The sequence below is a fragment of the Chenopodium quinoa genome, unplaced genomic scaffold, assembly GCF_001683475.1.
Source record: "Chenopodium quinoa cultivar QQ74 unplaced genomic scaffold, ASM168347v1, whole genome shotgun sequence".
In the NCBI taxonomy this organism is placed as follows: domain Eukaryota; kingdom Viridiplantae; phylum Streptophyta; class Magnoliopsida; order Caryophyllales; family Amaranthaceae; genus Chenopodium; species Chenopodium quinoa.
Window position 1 is genome coordinate 1,351,814 of NW_018744092.1, and position 17,531 is coordinate 1,369,344.

General features: G+C 33.4%; 1 protein-coding gene across 3 annotated transcripts; it reads left to right on the forward strand.

The window, feature by feature from the left end:
* The first annotated feature begins 392 nt into the window (after positions 1–392).
* On the forward strand, positions 393–9,697 carry LOC110691775 (superoxide dismutase [Cu-Zn], chloroplastic-like). Of its 3 annotated transcripts, XR_002505344.1 has the most exons (9): positions 393–820; positions 1,542–1,603; positions 1,740–1,779; positions 1,887–1,982; positions 2,102–2,133; positions 2,242–2,317; positions 2,413–2,466; positions 4,569–4,689; positions 5,677–5,978. XR_002505344.1 is itself a non-coding variant. In XM_021868723.1 (8 exons), the coding sequence occupies exons 1-8, from the start codon at positions 505–507 to the stop codon at positions 5,703–5,705; spliced, it is 705 nt and encodes a 234-aa protein (XP_021724415.1). In that variant the 5' UTR covers positions 394–504; the 3' UTR covers positions 5,706–5,978. The 3 variants fall into 3 exon arrangements, 2 of the variants coding, with proteins under 2 accessions (XP_021724415.1, XP_021724414.1); XM_021868723.1 differs by lacking the exon at positions 4,569–4,689 and having other exon boundaries at positions 394–820; XM_021868722.1 differs by lacking the exons at positions 393–820; positions 1,542–1,603; positions 1,740–1,779; ... (2 more) ...; positions 2,242–2,317; positions 2,413–2,466 and adding an exon at positions 2,476–4,481 and having other exon boundaries at positions 5,677–9,697.
* Positions 9,698–17,531: the final 7,834 nt, after the last annotated feature.

A 17,531-nucleotide genomic window follows, 5' to 3' on the forward strand; every position in this document is an offset into this window, starting at 1 on the left:
AGAGAGAAAGTCTAATTAGAGGGGGAAAAGAGGAAAAATAAAGGGAGGGGTTTTCTCAGGTGGGCGGTGAATGGTGATGGAGGATAGGTTTTCTCAGGTGGGCTGCGATGGCGGTTGGGGTTGGCTAGACGGTTGTCTTGGTGGTTTTGAGGAAAGAGAGAGAGAAAAGAAAGGGTGGGTTTTAATTCTGAGCGAGCATGTGACGTGAGCCGGAAAATTGGGTCAATCCCATGAAACCGGTCTAAAGTGTTATCTCACAAAAAAATCTGATTTTAGGCGTGTTTTTACAAAAAAAAAAAAAAAAAAAAAAAAGAAATTATACCATAGTTTTTCACAACAAAAGTGTTTTAAAAGATGTTTTTTTTGAGAAAATAAATTAAAAAAAAAAAAAAAAAAAAAAAAAAAAAAAAGCCTTTCGTAATTCCTACACAACACATTACATTGGTTATCTTGGCAAGGATAGTAGTCTCCAACAACAAGAGCCTCAAATTTCCATCATTTTGAATGCAAGCGGCATTGGCAGCCATGGGCGCACACACCATCCTTGCATCTGCGCCTTCACATCCCACATTCTCTCTCCTCTCTACTTTCTCTTCCACACCCACTACTTCTTCTTCTACCACCCTTTCATCTTCCCTTAAATCTTCTTCCTTCAATGGTGTCTCTTTCAAGCTTTCTTCCCACACTCAATCCCTCTCTCTTTCCGCTTCCGCCACCTTCAAACCTCTCACCATTGTTGCTGCTACCAAAAAAGCTGTTGCTGTTCTAAAGGGTACTTCCAATGTTGAGGGTGTTGTTACTTTGACCCAGGAAGATGACGGTATAATACTATAACTATCAGTTTTTGCTCGAATATATGCTGTCGATTCATTATTTGATGTTTATTGATTGAAATTTTGCAAATTGTAGATTGTTTTTTGCGGGTTGAATTGATTGATTAATGTTACCTGTTTTTGTGTGTTTATTGCAATTTGATTACGATTTTGCAAATTGTAGAATGTTTTTTGTGGGTTGAATTGATTAATGTATACCCGTTTTTGATTGTAGAATGTTTTTTGGGGTTGAATTGATTAATGCTATTACTTTTTTATGTTTACTGCAAGTTGATTGAGATGTTTTTTGTGGTTTGAATTGATTGATACTATCAGTTTCTTATTTTTACTGCAGTTCGATTGAAATTTTGCAGATATTTGATTTTTTTTTTTTTTTTTTTTTTTTTTTTTTTTTTTTTTGTGGTTTGAATAAATTATTACTTTTCTTTTTTGATGTTTACTGCTTTTTTATTACATTTTTGTTTTTTTGTGTGGTTTGAATTGATTAGCACTATCAGATTTTGATGTTTAATGAAATTGAATTGAAATTTTGCATATCCTAGATTATTTTTTGTCGTTTGAATTGATTTGTACTATTAGTTTTTGGCACTTTGATTATATTTTGCATATTGTAGATTTTTTTTTTTTTTTTTTTTTTTTTTTTTTTTTTTTTTTTTTTTTGGGTTTATGATGATGGATTGAGTTGGTTATTGTTGTTGACCTTTTCAGGTCCAACTACAGTCAATGTTCGTATTACCGGACTTACTCCCGGGAAGCATGGATTTCACTTGGTTCATCTCTTTCTCTCTAAATTTGATCTGTTTTTTTTTTTTTTTTTTTATTATTATTTTTTTAAAGTAATGCTTGTTTTTGTATCTAATTCTTGCATATTTGCGGTTGTTCTTTGTTTTTGGACAAATGGTGTAGCATGAGTTTGGAGATACAACAAATGGGTGCATGTCTACAGGTTCTTAATTTCAAATTTCAAGTCTCTTATGTCAAAATTAAGGTTTAGATGTTCATTTCCCTGGTTGTTACTTGACATCTTACCCCTACTGAATTTGGTTGATGTAGGTCCACATTTTAATCCTAATAAAATGACACATGGTGCTCCGGAAGATGAAGTCCGGCATGCGGGTGACCTGGGAAACATTGTTGCTAACACAGATGGTAAGAGATTTTAAATGAGGTTGTATTTACGGAATCCTTGAATAGCTTGAAGCTGGGAAATTCTTGCTGCTTCAACTGTCTGTAGAGATTATAACTTTTTGGCGAATTGAAAATTGCAGGAGTGGCTGAGGCTACCATTGTTGATAATCAGGTCTTGATTTAAGAGCTTATGCTACATTTATATAGTTGTAATATTAGAGTTCTTCACCCTTTCTTTAAGTTCCTGCCTTATTGAATTTTCCATCATCTTATTTTGCAGATTCCATTGACTGGACTAAATTCAGTTGTCGGTAGAGCCCTTGTGGTACATGAACTAGAGGATGACCTTGGAAAGGGTATATTATCTCTTATACTTGGTTGATTTGTTGGTTGTTTTCTTATATAAAATAGTTTGGTTCTGTGTCTAACTTTAGTCTCTGTTTGCTTGCAGGTGGACATGAACTTAGTCTGACCACTGGGAATGCTGGTGGAAGATTGGCTTGTGGTAAGCTCGTTTGGCTTTTATGTTTTCATCTGTGCAAATGTACTTGCTTTGCATGTTTGTTTTGCTTAAGGATTGAGTTCTAGAGCTGTGTTAGTTGAGTACTAGATGCAAGTATAATGTTATTGCAGGATACAATTATTCTTTAAACCCTGCAGCCAATTTCACTGCACCTAATTACTAAATCTACCTTGTTGAATACTTCTGATGAAACCCTATTAAATACCACATCCAGTCCGTAAGTTGTTTTAGTGCATGTATTGTTGCTTGGTAAAATGAGATATATCATGAGTTAGTTTGCATTGGCTCTCCCTTGAAGCCAGGACTATGGATCTATTGGATAAATTTCGAACTTTGTCATCAATTTATTCTCTTTCATAATACATGAGGTGCTCCCAGAAGGTATTTTAAGGTGCTCAGTATGTGGATGGGTAAAAATTTAAGAGGATTGCTTGTGAAAAGATATGCCATGGAAGTATCTCTTACTGATAAAGCTGTAACTGATTTCAAGACAAGACTTCCTTTCATAAAAAAAAAAAATAAAAAAAAAAAACTTAATTAGCATTTTTCATGCTCTACAAAATAACCTAAACAGGTTAGTGTAGATGCTTAGGTAATTGGAAGACTATTTTGGATATAGATTACTGCGTAGTTGCCAAAGCTGTGTATAACAGCTAACTTATAGGCATTTTATCCTGACAGAACCTACAAGGTTAAATGAAGCTTTATTGATTCTTATTTCTTTATTATATTTTGAGCCTGTCCTTTTAATTATTTACTATTCTTGAGAAGCGACTAAGTGTCAAATTTTAAAGGCCCATCCCACTGAAGATTAGAGATAATATTGAAGATTAAAATTTTCTTTTCAAGCACAATGTCCTGTAGAGAATTATCTGTCTTTTTCAGTTTTTATGTTGGACACTACCTATCCACCTCTCTTATCCCTTCTTTATGTATTACTCTGTAGTTAAAAATTGTGTTAACTCTGTAGTTACATTTTCCAGGAAAATGGTTCTATTTGGTTTGTAAAGGGTAGAAACTAGTTTTACGAAGCGTGAAAACAATTCCTTTTGTAAGGAGTGCCACATTCACTCTGTATCATACTTTTCTTATTTTCTCCTCCCTTTTCATTCCCTGCATTTCCAATTTTCTTTTCTCTCTAACCTTTCTGTCAAGGAGCCCAAGGAAGTTTAATTTTCAATTGCATTTTCCCCTGGAAAAGATTTTCCATATAAAGCCATTTTTCATTTGACCAATCTAATGGAGTCCAACTGTCCAAGTCTAAATGATCTCTTCTCATCCATGCTTACCTTAACCCAAGTGGTAACTAATCCATGGTGTTAGTTATCAAGAGAGCTTATCTGGCCAAACTCTTACATGCGTGTTGCAGCTTATTGTTGTTAGGTAACTTTGGAAGTTGTATCAATGATTATTGGCCAAGGCATAAGTGTATAGTAGTTGTTTTGTTGTGTATGACTAGTGAATGAGTCTTTGTTTTGAAGTGCTACCATTCCTAATATAAACATCTTTCCCTGACCTTTTGACAAAGGAATATGAGGTTTTCCATTTAATAGCGGAATAAAAATAAAATTAAAAAAAAAAAAAAAAAAGCATCAAGGAGTTCATCCAGTTAATAGCTGAAAAAAACATTAAGGAGTTGAAGAATGTAATAACCTAAAATTTACCTCACTAATTAGCTAGATGTTCATTCATCTTCATGGTCAAGATTATTACAGCTGATTACTGATGTTTATCCTGTCTATGAGTTCAAATATGACGATATCACAGCGTTTAGATTGTCTGAAATGATGCAGTGCTATAGTGATTGGGTATCATGTGGAGTATAGAGCTGGTCCTAAGATGTGGATGAAGGTTTATATTAAGAAAGATGATGAGGATAGTTTCTGCAAGTCCTACTGGTTGTAATTGGCTGAAGGAAGTTGCTAAAGCAAACTAACCCAAGATAGAAATGGTTGGCTTAATGAACCAGTTGATCTGAAAATCCCACGTGTTATTTGGTACTCCGTAGAATATTTTCTAGATTCTTGATTCTTTCTTAGCTCCCTTATAATGATGCTTATTGTTCAGTGTCCTATTATATGTAGGGAAAAAAGGGCAACCTTGAGGATGGGATCTGGTTCTACGGTTCTACCTATTGGTGTGTATTTTCTAAGGAGTGAGGCCTTGAGTGAAGAAGAGGGTGAGAATTGCGCACATAAGTTAAGGGTAGGCATTTGTTTTGGAATATTTTAACTGTAGTAAAAAGGACATCTAATCAGGAATTTTCATCTTGGTTTTTTTTTTTTTTTTTTTTTTTTTTTTTTTTTTTTTTTTTTTTATAAATGAATGCCACATCATGTTCCTACTTTTACATCTGTAAGTACCTTTTATAATGGATGATTTATAGGTATATTTCTTTGAAAGGCTTTTTTATTAATTTGACTGAAGATAATGACCCAAACTTGATAGATGGCCAAGTTATATCCAAATCTTGCTTGATGGTATTATGGGGGACGATTGAGATATAGAAGAATATGTCTGAAGAGAAAAAGCACTCAATTGCAAGACATCAGATATCAGATTTGCTTAAGTATATTGTATTGTGAAAAGTGATATTAAATCTTAAATCTTTATCTAAGCTCATTGCTGATTGAGAATCTTTTCACAGTGTTTAGTAAGGATGATTTATCAGTCTTTTATGTTCATTTTAGGTGCTGCACATAAGTTTACTTTGTTTGACTATTTCGTTAAGTTCGTATGAAAATGAAAAGGAAAATGATTCCCCCTTCAGAAATGTGACATATATGGACCATTTCTTAAAGGCATAGCTTGGCAATAAGAGTGTATCGTATCCAGTTAGTTTTGTCAAATATAGGAATCTTGTTAGTGGTACAGAACATCCAAACACTCAGGTATATCAATATCTACTATATGCTTGAATTTGACTCATTTGAGAATATGTACACCCTAATATAATTTCGAGACAAAATTTTCATTCTTTTATACTTCATAATGTACACATGTTTAAATATCGAAGTTATTTTATGCTTGTGGTGTACTTACTTTACCCTTTTAGCTGATTAAAGCAAATATCCCCAGATACCACTATGTTCTTTTTTAGTTATTACTCATTTGTTTAAATATTACTGGTAAAATGTAAAGCATCGAAAAATCACCACCATATACTTATTTGGAATGGTTGTCTTGATGCAGGTGTTGTTGGCTTAACTCCTCCAGTGTAATCTGATAAATTTGTCTTTGGACTGTTCTCTGAATATCGTGAGTACTCCGTATTAAAGAATTCTATTGCTGGTACCGTGTGTACCTTAAACTCCCTTGTCTTGCTACTTGTACTAAAATCTAGGAGATGTATCTTTATCTGTACTGTTGATTGTGTATTTTGAGGCTAAAGATGGTTCCTGATTTTGCAGAACCACTAAAAATAATAATAAGTTTGTTGGGATGCAATGTTGATGACAATTTGCATCACTAACTTCCCTCTTTATGAGCATGTATTTGCACATGTTGGTGTGTATGTGCACGTTGATTTTTCCCTCTGTTTCCAATGGCTAGAACTTAGGAGTTAGGAGACTTGTCGCTGTTATAAGCCAGTGGCGGACCCAATTAAGTGACATGGGGGGACAGCTGTCCCCCATTTTTAAAAAAAAAAAATTAAAAAAAAAAAGTGAAAAAAAACCAAAAAAAAGCAAAACGCGACACTGCTACAGAACGAAGAACAGCCAACAACACTCAGTCTTCACTCCTCCAATTCGCCATTGCCTCCACTGAGATCGACCGTCGAGGCGTGCGTCGCTGCTCCACCAACCAGGCAACCACCGCCCTGCTGCGTCGCTGCTCTCGGTTCCTCACCACTCACCAGTTCACCGAGTCACCACAGCACCACTTCGGTCTTCGCAAATCGGCAGCCTCTTCACTAGCTGCGTGCACCGGCGCCGCCTGCGTGCAACCAGGCAACCACCGTCTGACCGTCGAGCCTCGGCCGTCCGCCACTGATGGTATGTCTTGCTATTTGCTAACCCTAATTCGAAATTCCCAATTTGAAATCCCCAATTGACAATTGTTAACCCTAATTTCCAGATTTTTGTTTAATTATTGTTAATTTTAATTGCAATCTTTGTTGAATTTTAATTTTAATTGCAATTTTAATTTTAGGTTTTACCGTTTTATTAGTATGCATTCTATGCAATGATGTGAATTGTGGAAATTGATATATATTTTTCAATTTAATTAGGAAATGTCAAATGATTCACCTAATTCAAACAAATCCAAGGCTACTAGAAAACAACCCGATCTTCGACAATTCATGTTTAAAAGAAAGAAACTCCATGAAAATGAGTCCAATAACTCTCCTTCATTAAGCTCCCCTCAAAGTCAAGAAGATGATATGGAAATGGGTGGTTCAAGTACTTGTAATGTACCATTGGAGGAAAATTGGTATACGATGTTGAACTTCTTCCTCATGATCCGGGAAAAAGAATAAACATAATGGATTACCCCGCAAATGAACGAAATGCAGTTAGGAGGGGTTATATTCTTAAAAAACCTTGCCAACCAAAAACTCATGACTTTCCTCAAAGACAAGTGTCTGGTTTACGTCGCTTTAGTGTTCATTGGTTCAAGAAATGGGATTGGCTTGAGTATAGTATTGAAAAAGATGCCGCATTTTGTATTGTGTGTTACTTGTTCAAGAATGAAGTTGATAGTTATTCGGGGGTGATGCATTTGTTGATGGAGGGTTTAGGGCATGGAATAAACCGGAAAGATTTGAGAAGCATGTTGGTGGAATTAATAGTGCTCATAATCTTGCTTATGAGAAATATGTGAATTTAAGAGATGGAAAAAAAAAATCAATCTTGAATGTGTTTGACAATGCAAGTGAGGTGATTAAGAGTGAATATTTTATCCGCTTGAATGCATCTTTAACTTGTTTAAGATTTCTTTTGGGGCAAGGTTTGGCATTTCGTGGACATGATGAAAGTGGGGAGTCATATAATAGGGGTAATTTCCTTGAGCTTTTGAAATGGTTAGGAGAAAAGGTTGAGGAAGTAAGACAACATACTCTTGAAAATGCACCTAAAAATTGTCAAATGATTTCCCCTTCTATTCAAAAGGACATTATTAATTGTTGTGCCAAAGAAACAACTAGGTGCATAATAGAAGAAGTTGGTGATGATTACTTTGCCATATTAGCCGATGAGTCAAGTGATGTGTCCCAAAAAGAACAACTAGCTCTTGTTTTGCGCTTTGTTAATAGAGATAGTGGAAAGGTAATGGAGCGATTTTTAGGCATTGTTCATGTTGGTGATACTACCGCTTTAACTCTTAAAGATGCAATCATGTCTTTACTTGTTGAACATTCATTGAGTCCATCTATGATAAGAGGGCAAGGGTACGATGGAGCTAGCAACATGAAAGGTGAAATAAATGGTCTTAGGACTTTGATTATGAATAATGATACTCCAAGTGCCTACTACATACATTGTTTTGCTCATCAACTTCAACTAACACTAGTTGCCGTTGCTAAAAAGAATGATAGTTGTGGTTGGATTTTTGAGATACTTGCAAATTTATTGAATGTGGTTGGAGTTTCTTGCAAGAGAAGAGAAATGATTCGACAAGATCAAGCTCAAGAAGTTGCTCGAGCATTGGATGTAGGGGATATTGTGAGTGGATCGGGTTTAAATCAAGAACTTGGTTTGAAAAGGCCCGGGGATACTCGTTGGAGTTCTCATTACAAGTCTCTTTCAAACATCATCCTCTTATTTCCTACAATTGTTAAGGTACTTGTACACATTGGGAAGCATGGTGTATCGGAAGATAAGTTCAAAGCTCAAATTGTTTTAGGACAATTAGAGTCATTTGACTTTGTTTTTATTGCTTACTTGATGTTGACTATTTTTGGATACACTAATGATTTGTGTGTTGCTTTGCAAAGAAAGGAGCAAGATATTGTAAATGCCATGGAACTTGTCACTTACACAAAAATAGTGTTGCAAAAAATGAGGGAGCAAGGATGGGATACTCTCTTAAACAAGGTAACTTCATTTTGTGCTAAACATGGTATTGTTGTTCCCACTATGGATTCTCCTTATGTTCCTCAAGGAAGATCAAGACGTTTTGTTGAAGAAGCAACAAATCAACATCATTTTCGGGTTGGAATTTTTTTAAGAGTGATTGATTTGCTTCTTCAAGAACTTGATGATCGATTTAATGAGAGGAATATGGAGATACTAATGTGTATGGCTTGTTTAAGTCCTAAAGATAACTTCTCATCCTTTGATAAAGATAAGGTACTTAAACTTGCCTCTTTTTATCCCGAAGAATTTTCAAGCTTTGATTTGATGACTCTTGAATGTCAACTTGATATATTCATGGAGAATATGCTAAATGATGAAAGATTTCAAGGTTTAAATGACCTTAATTCTCTTTCTATGATGCTTGTTAAAACTAATAAGCATAAGACTTTTCCTCTTATTCATTTGCTTATCAAGTTGATGTTGATTCTTCCGGTTGCCACGGCAAGTGTTGAAAGAGTCTTTTCCGCAATGACATGTGTAAAAAATAAGTTGCGAAATAGCATGGGTGATCAACTTATGAATGATTGTTTGGTCACTTTTATTGAGAAGGATGTCTTCTTAAGAGTTTTCGATGAAAAAGTTGTTGAACGCTTCCAAAATATGAAGACTCGAAGGATGAAAGTGTAATTTTAATGTAATGTTTATGTAATTTTTTTCATCATTTTGAATTGTATGACTAAGTATGTTTTTTATTTTGAAATTTTAATACTAAGTATTAACCAATTTGTGTGTTTGAGTTATTTTTTGTTTTTATTTTTTGTTAAGCTATTTGTAAGTTAAGCATTTTGTCCCCCCGAATTGAAAATCCTGGATCCGCCACTGTTATAAGCGAGCGTGTTTCGAAAATTTTTGAGCATAAGAAGCAATCTACGTTCTCCCATTGCACAAGCAAATGAAATGCTCTTACACTAGATTTTGAAATGTGGAAAAGTAATATTCAAAAGATATTTAAGAGAAGTACTCGTGTACGGTATTAATTACTTCGCACTTGTTTGTTTGATTGTTGAAGATTACTATTTTAGATTAATTTCAACTATATCGTTATAATTAATACTTGTAGTAATCAAGGTCTTGCTAACATTAGACGAAGTATATTTCGTGATCAGCCAGTTTTAATTATACACTCTGGCATACAATTAGACTACTATTTTGTTGCACATTTGTTTGTTTATAGTGTCAAATGATCAAATTAGTGTGTAGACTTTTCGTGACTACTTTGTCCCATGTTCTTAAGATTCGCTAAACTGTCCATACTTTTGTGTTAATTACAAAGTTCTCCGTATTAAGTAATTTTTCACTAATTCAGTTTGAGTGCTACCAATAAATATTTGGAAAAAAGAGTACGAAGTATAAAAGGTATCACTTCCTTTGTTTCATATTTTTCTTCCTACTTAAAATCTTTTTGTGAGGCAAACTTGATCAAAGTGGGAAGAACAATATAAATCGGAGTATTTAATTTTTTTGAAGAAAAAATTGTTATTTTAGGTATATTAATATCAATAAATCTGTATAATTTGTGTAATCTTGGAGTGCTTTCCCATAATAATGTTCTAACTATTAGCAATTCCATAAATACAGCTACACTTTTACAATTTCCCAATCTACTGTCCACGTCACTATTTAGTATAATTTTTAATTTTTTTTTAAAAAGTTTAACACAAAACCGTTACTTGAGTTGGCAGTTTTCAATTATGCAAAATCTGCCAACTCAAGTGGCGGTTTTCAATTTATACGGAAAAAAAAAAAATTAATTACAAAGTAATTTTAGGAAATGAGTACAAGAAGACTAAAACTGTAATCCAACTTCATTCCCATATAAAAATTCTAAGGTAATGAACCAGATGAAATTGAGGCAAAATTATTTATACTCCTCCAAATCAAACACAAAAAATGAAAAACAAAATCAAATCTTAATTTGATTAATGAAAAAAAATCAAAGTAATTTGATTTTAGAGAGAGAAGGGGAAGAACAAGAGAGAGAAGGGGATGAACATGAGAGAGAACATAGAAGTTGTTCGACCAGTCGGTGTTAGATCTTAGCTTCTCAGTGCTAAAATCCGACAACCTCGCTTCACCAAGGTGTTAGACCACCTCCATCCGTCGCCTTACTCGCTGGAACTTCGTCCCACCACCAATTTCAGTGTTTCGTACCTCCACATTTTCAATGGGATGTTTTTACTCCATGAAGCTTTAATTATCCATGCCCAAAAAATCCACCCACAAACTTGATTTTATTTGAAGATGATGTGAAATTGAAAATAAAATTTGAAGACTGAATGAGAATAGTTTGAGTAGGGATAATGGCAATGGTTCTCCTTGGTTATAACGACATAATTAGAAAAGTGGAAAGCTAAATGACGCCTTTATTTTATCGGGTAACGCCCGTATTTAAACATGAATGGACGAACATACCCTCGTATATATACCACGTTTTTCTTCCCTCTAACTCAATATATTAACATTCTCTCATCCTAACAGACCACCACCAACCATCACCAACCAGGGCCAAAAGTTTAAGTCGTGTTTTTTTTTTTTTTTTTTTTTTTTTTTTTTTGGGGATGGAGGCCAAACGCTTAGATTTTTTTAAAAATCCTAGGAGAAAACACTTAGAACTTTCGAAATTCCTAGGGAGAAACTGAAATTCTAGGCGTTTCTCCCCATGGAGTTTTGAAAAGTTTAGGCGTTTTTTTCCCAGTTTTTTTGTCCTTTTTTGTTTTTATCATAACTTTTGATCCTGAAGTCGAATTAAGACAAATAATATGTCGTTGGAAAGCTCTAGATGTCTACTTTCTAATCCAATTGGAATCAAGTTAAAATCATTTCTAGATTTTAGGATATGGCTGAAATACTAAAATCGGTCCAAAACCGATACCTTTGCACTATTTTGATCATATCTTAATATCTAAAAATGATATTGACCTGATTTTAAATGGGTTGGAAAGTAGACATCCAGAGCTTTCCAACGGTATATTATTTGTCTTAATTCAAGTTTGGGATAAAAAATTATGATAAAAACAAAAATCGCAAAAAACTGGAAAATAAACGCCTCAAATTTTCGAAACTCCATGGGGAAAAACGCCTAGAATTTTAGTTTCTCCCTAAGAATTTCAAAAATTCTAGGCGTTTTCTCCTTGGATTTTTTTTTAAAAAAACTAGGCATTTGGCCTACACTCAAAAAAACACAGCATAAATTTTCGGCGATGACCTCGCCCTCGGTCAGTGGTGGTTGGTGGTGGTTTGTTGGGATGAGAGACATTGAGTTAGAGGGAAGAAAAACGTGGAATACAGGCGAGGGTATGTTCGTCCGTTCATGTTTAAATGCGGGCGTTACCTGATAAAATGAGGGCGTCGTTTAACAACCCCCGAGAACTTATAGAATGAAAAGAAGGAAGTCAGAATGAAAAGCTTTAATTTTTTTTTCTTTTTCAAAATACTAGGTGGGAAACCGCTACTTCAAGTAGCGGTTTTCCCATAAAAACCGCTACTTGAGATAGCAGTTTCATACAAAACATTAAATTAAATTGCTGATGTGGACAGTAGATTGGAAATATTTTAAAAAGTAGCTGTATTTGTGGAATTGTAAATTTTCCCAACAATATTAAGGGAAAGCACTCTAATCATTGAGAGAGGTGAATCATAATAAACAAAACAAAAATAAAATAAACATAGAAATTAATGCCTGGAAATGATTTTTGTATTTTTTATTTTTTATGCCTGGAAATGATAATTGACCAACAATACATTAGAAAATGTACTATTTAAAGAAAAAAAACCTAAGCTTAATAAAATATTAAAGACAATAAATTAATACTCGTTAATGTGAATCGAGTCCCCTTTCTTATAATTATTTTTATTGCTTTATTTAGGTACTCTCTTGGTTTTACCTTACTCTTAAAGTAGGGGTTTTACAAGTGAGTTTTTAATAATGTTTTAATAGTTATGGGGCCTTGGGCTTCCAAAGTTGTGTTAATTAATTAGTGGGCTCTCTTGGTTCATTAATTAATTATTAGGGGTTTTTATTTAGTTTGCTTGCAGGGCAAGTAGGATAGATTTATTTTTCCTATATATACTAGTTGTATGTCAGTTATTTTAAGAAGATGTTTTTATGAATTATAATTTGGGATTATTGAGCTTTTTCTTGAAGAGAACTTTGTTAAGGTTTAAACTAGTTGTTAACTAGGGTTTTGGGATCGTTGCTCCTAAAATCAAACTTAGAAGTCGTTGCCTTCTAAGACTATCTTTCAAATTTCCACCATTAAAATCATTCAAATCCTTCCATTAGATATAAACCGTCAAAAATACGCATCACTCGTGCACGATTTAGAATAAAAAAAAAATCAATAAAGAGTATAAAATAATCAATTCACAAAAGGAGGCTTGTTGGAAAGAGAAATATCACTAATAAGCTAGTTTTTGGTTAATTGATGTTCATACAATTATTTATTTATTAATAAATATTTTCTCAATATTGAATTTAGAAGCCTAAAAATATAAAAAAAATTACTTCCTCCGTTTCTTATTACTCGACACGTTTCATTTTGACACACATATAAAGGAGGTATAGTAAATGGAAGCAAAGACAATAATACCCTCTCATTAACCCACTGAGTCACTGACCCATTCTGCTTTAAACTTTGACTGTTTGACATAGCAGTCACTGTTCACTGCCGAATACGTCATTTAAATCGGCCACCACCCCAAATTCAACAGCGCACCCCATTGTTTAAACAACCACCGCAACTTGCAACACTAGTGTATAATTATCCCCATTAGTACCACTGCTCCGTAACTACAATTAAATTGGTGAAAAAATATCAAAGATTAACACCAAATCCATGCAAATTACCTAGTATGTACTTCAAGAAAAAGATCTAGATCTTAAATTACTAGCTCTTAAAGAAAAAAAGGAATTCAACCTGGTAATCCCCAGGTTTGAAACAAAGAAAGGAGAGGAGAGAGAAATTTGAACCCACCACCCTTTCACATGAGTACTTGTTCACAAAATTGAGGACATGGAGAACGAATTTTGCCATAGTGGTTTTAGATCTAGAACCTCCGGCCACATTCAACTACCATGATCTCAATTGTGTTACACGTCGTTGACAAAAGTGAAGGGTCAAGGGAACAGGAGAAGAGGGTGAGGTAGCGCCGTAGCGGCAACACACGGCGTCGTTAGTGGCAGTGAATCAGTAACGCCGGTGGTTGTGGAGGTAAACGCGGCGGTTGCGGTGATACCAGTGAAAAAAACTTGATGAACAAAGAAGAAAGAGAAAGATGAGTACAAGAGTCACTAAGATTTCTTTTTTTTTTTTTTGACGGGAAGAGTCACTAAGAATTTGATGTGGGATGGGTGGATGAATCAGAAGAGTAGATGAAGCGTAAGGAGTAATCAGTTAAAGTTAAAAGTAAATTGGAAATTTCATTTAATTTAAAGCTGTTTTAATAAAGGTAAAATAGAAATTTTATATTACAAAACTTATCCAAAATAAAAACGTGTCAACTAAAAAGAAGTTTCCCATTTAAGAAAAATTAACATGTGTACATACAATGATGATGTAAGCAGTTTTTATTTTATTTATAGTTAAGTTATAGACTATTTCATTTATACTTCGTATATAAGTAATTAGAAATACAGCTACCTGAGCAACTGTAGGTTACTAGATTGTAGCGTCAATTAATTCCATTTAAATTTTAAAATTTGGGAGATTTCTCTAAGATTTGATATTATCTGCTTTTAATTGTTTGTTACTATAAAAAACAAATATTTGTACGCACTTGAACCTTTTATTTTGATTTCACTAAATATTTGTTCTAAATTCGTTAGTTAATGTATATAACTCCATTAAACTGAATTAAATTTGAATTGTGGGTACCCTAAAATGTATATAGACGAGTTTTGGGTCCCAATGCCAATGCATAAGATAATGTCCATAAACCTTCAATAAACTTTCGAGTAGCAACTTGTGTGTAGTTATGGTTATTTAAAAGCCCCACATTTTGTAGGAATGATTACAAGTTTACAACCCTTTCCAATTTAAGACTTCCCCATATCAATTTGAAAGGTTGCATGTTTGGAATATTTCTTCTTCTTAAAAATGATATAAGTTGACTATTTTTTTTTGTTGTTAAAATTATAGTACTTCGTATTGATAATTTGCTCAACTTAAAAAAGGAAGTACTTGAGTGAGCCTTCCTCAAAACCAGTCATAGTCGGATTTTTTTTTTTTGCCAATCCAATACTCTTTGGCTCTTTGCATCATGCACAAACAACCCGTTTTTCCACTACCAAGAATCAATTTTCTTTCGTGCAACTGCATAGTTGCATTACTTGTTCTATAGGTAAGATCGTTTACTCATTTTATATGCTCTTTCTAAAGGGCAAACTTAGAATCCGTTATGAAGACCCAAAATTCTCTTACTTCTGATGGACAAACTCTAAATCCGTTATGAAGGCCCCAAATTATTAATTTTCCTTCTTTTAGTATTTACGAGCATTTTAAGTTCAAAACATTTTAAACAAAATATTTGAAATGTCCTATCTCAAGGACCAATATGGGTCTAACCAAAGAAAAATTTCATTTTCTCTTAAGCTGTTTGATTTAATATAACTTGTATCATTTAAACTACTATTAACTATATTAACTCAACTTATTTGAACTTATTTTATCTAATTCCAGACAAGATAACTACAATCCGTAGATAAATTAAAATGAGTTGAAACAAAAAAAACTCTTTGGCTCATTTTTGACATGAATATTCGACCTTAGGGCAATACTTTGGATTTCAGGATGAACTCCACTCAGCTACAACTCAACCTCACTGTTAACATCACTTTATGTGCAGATGTAAAGCATAAGAAGATTAAATAATGATAATGAATTGTTAAATTGGTGGTGGAATGCATAAGAAGTCAATCATTAGTGAATTTGTAATTTGCTTGGACTTTTTAATTTTGTTTGGACTGCAGCCTATTTTTGTACTTTGTTTAGAAATCCTTCTTATAAGCTAAGGTAATCCATATCTTGGTTCTAAGCTAAATGAGGTGTATATTGTTCTAGCACTTTTTTTTTCCCCTTCTAGATCAAATTAAAATCTGCTAACTTATTGTAGAGTATGAGAATTTTTTTATATTTATTATGTGAACTTAGATTTAGACAATAGTTTTTGTTTAGTTGAGAAGAACTATATGGAATGACAAAATATATCAATCTTTCGAATATAAGCATACGAATCGAAAGAATGAAATTAATTAACAAGGGACCAACAAAAAAAAAGGAAAATTATCAATGGTACCCCTCAAGTTTTGACTTTTATCAATGGTACACATCATTAAACTTTCATTATCAATGGTACCCCTAAACTTTTACATAAATTACTACAGTAAGCATGTCGTTAAACAAACGTTAATTATCTTTGTTTTGGGTCTGACTTTGGTTGACTAAAATGCCCCCCATTCATTACTCCTCCCTCCAAGCCCAACCAACAGCATTAAGTACAAAAAAAAAAAAGCGATCACCTATCTTCTTCCTCTCTCCCCTGTTCTACTTCTGCTAAACCCTTGACGCCCTTCTTCTTCTGGTATGACGCAAAATTCGTGGAATTTTAGCAACATTGTGTGGATTTTTGATAATTAAAGGTTAGTGCTTTCTTGAATTTTGTTAGTTTAAATTGTTATGTTTAAATTGTTAGGTTTAAATGAATATATGTATACTTGTGTAGTTTGTTGTTGGATTTTGCTCTTAATTTATCTCGATTTCCATATGATCATATGACCAATCACCTCTTCCATATACACTAGTTGAAGATGAAGCCCTCTGCCAGATGAAGCCCTGCCAGATGATGCCATTGATTTTCCACAAGGTGAAGATATGGAATCAAAAGAAGAAAAAAAAGCGTGAATGTAATTAAAGGGGAAACAGGAAGGGTGTATAAGTAGGCAAATTTCAGAAAAAAAGGAGGGAAAATTGGAAGGGAAGATTGGAGGAAAATTAGATGAGAGGGGCAATGAAGTATTTTCACCTAACCTAACCTTTAAAACGCTTAAAACAAAAGATAATTAACGTTTGTTTAACGTCTTGCTTACTGTAGTAATTTAGGTAAAAGTTTAGGGGTACCACTGATAATGAAAGTTTAATGATGTGTACCATTGATAAAAGTCAAAACCTGGGGGGTACCATTGATAATTTCCCAAAAACAAAAAAAACAAAACAAAAAAAGAGGCTAGACTGTCTCTTTGATAAAAGTGTACATGTACGAGACTTATTCTATAATGCAAGATCTACTTAAATATTATAAATATAAATTTGCTACCTTTGTAATTTTATATATTTAGAATGCTTCTTAAAATATTTATATATTTAGTTGCATTAATGAACTGGTTTTTATAATTAACAATAACAAATAATAAAAAATAGGAACATGTGTAATCATTTTATCTTGTTATTTCTTATAAGAAACTATCTTTACGTAATTGTAATTTGCTATTTTTAATGTTTTCGTAATGTACACAAGAATACAAGATCCATCTGCAAGTTACATGTGAGTGAGACTTCAAAATTTGTACTCCATTTTCATAAAAATTACAGAGATCAATGAATCTAGAGGCTAGAGCGCAACAAACACCAATCTACTTCTACCAAGGTTGCTTAAAGCCTTAAACCTAGCTTAGAGCAAAACCCTCGGAGACAGGAGTATGAGTGTTAGCCCAGCTACTACAGTGATCTACGGAGTAACATTTTAGTTCTTCGACCTCATTTTGACTGTTAATACATATTCTACACGACTACACCACAGATAAACTCAATAATCAATTCGCTAATAAAAAAAATAAAAAATAAAAAATAAAAAAACTTTTAACAAGATGTTAAGAGAATAGAATAGATGTGTTATTAAACTCTATTAACATGATGAATAAAACTAACCCCAATATATTAAATTGAGTTTAAGACGATAAAGCATTAAAAAAAAATT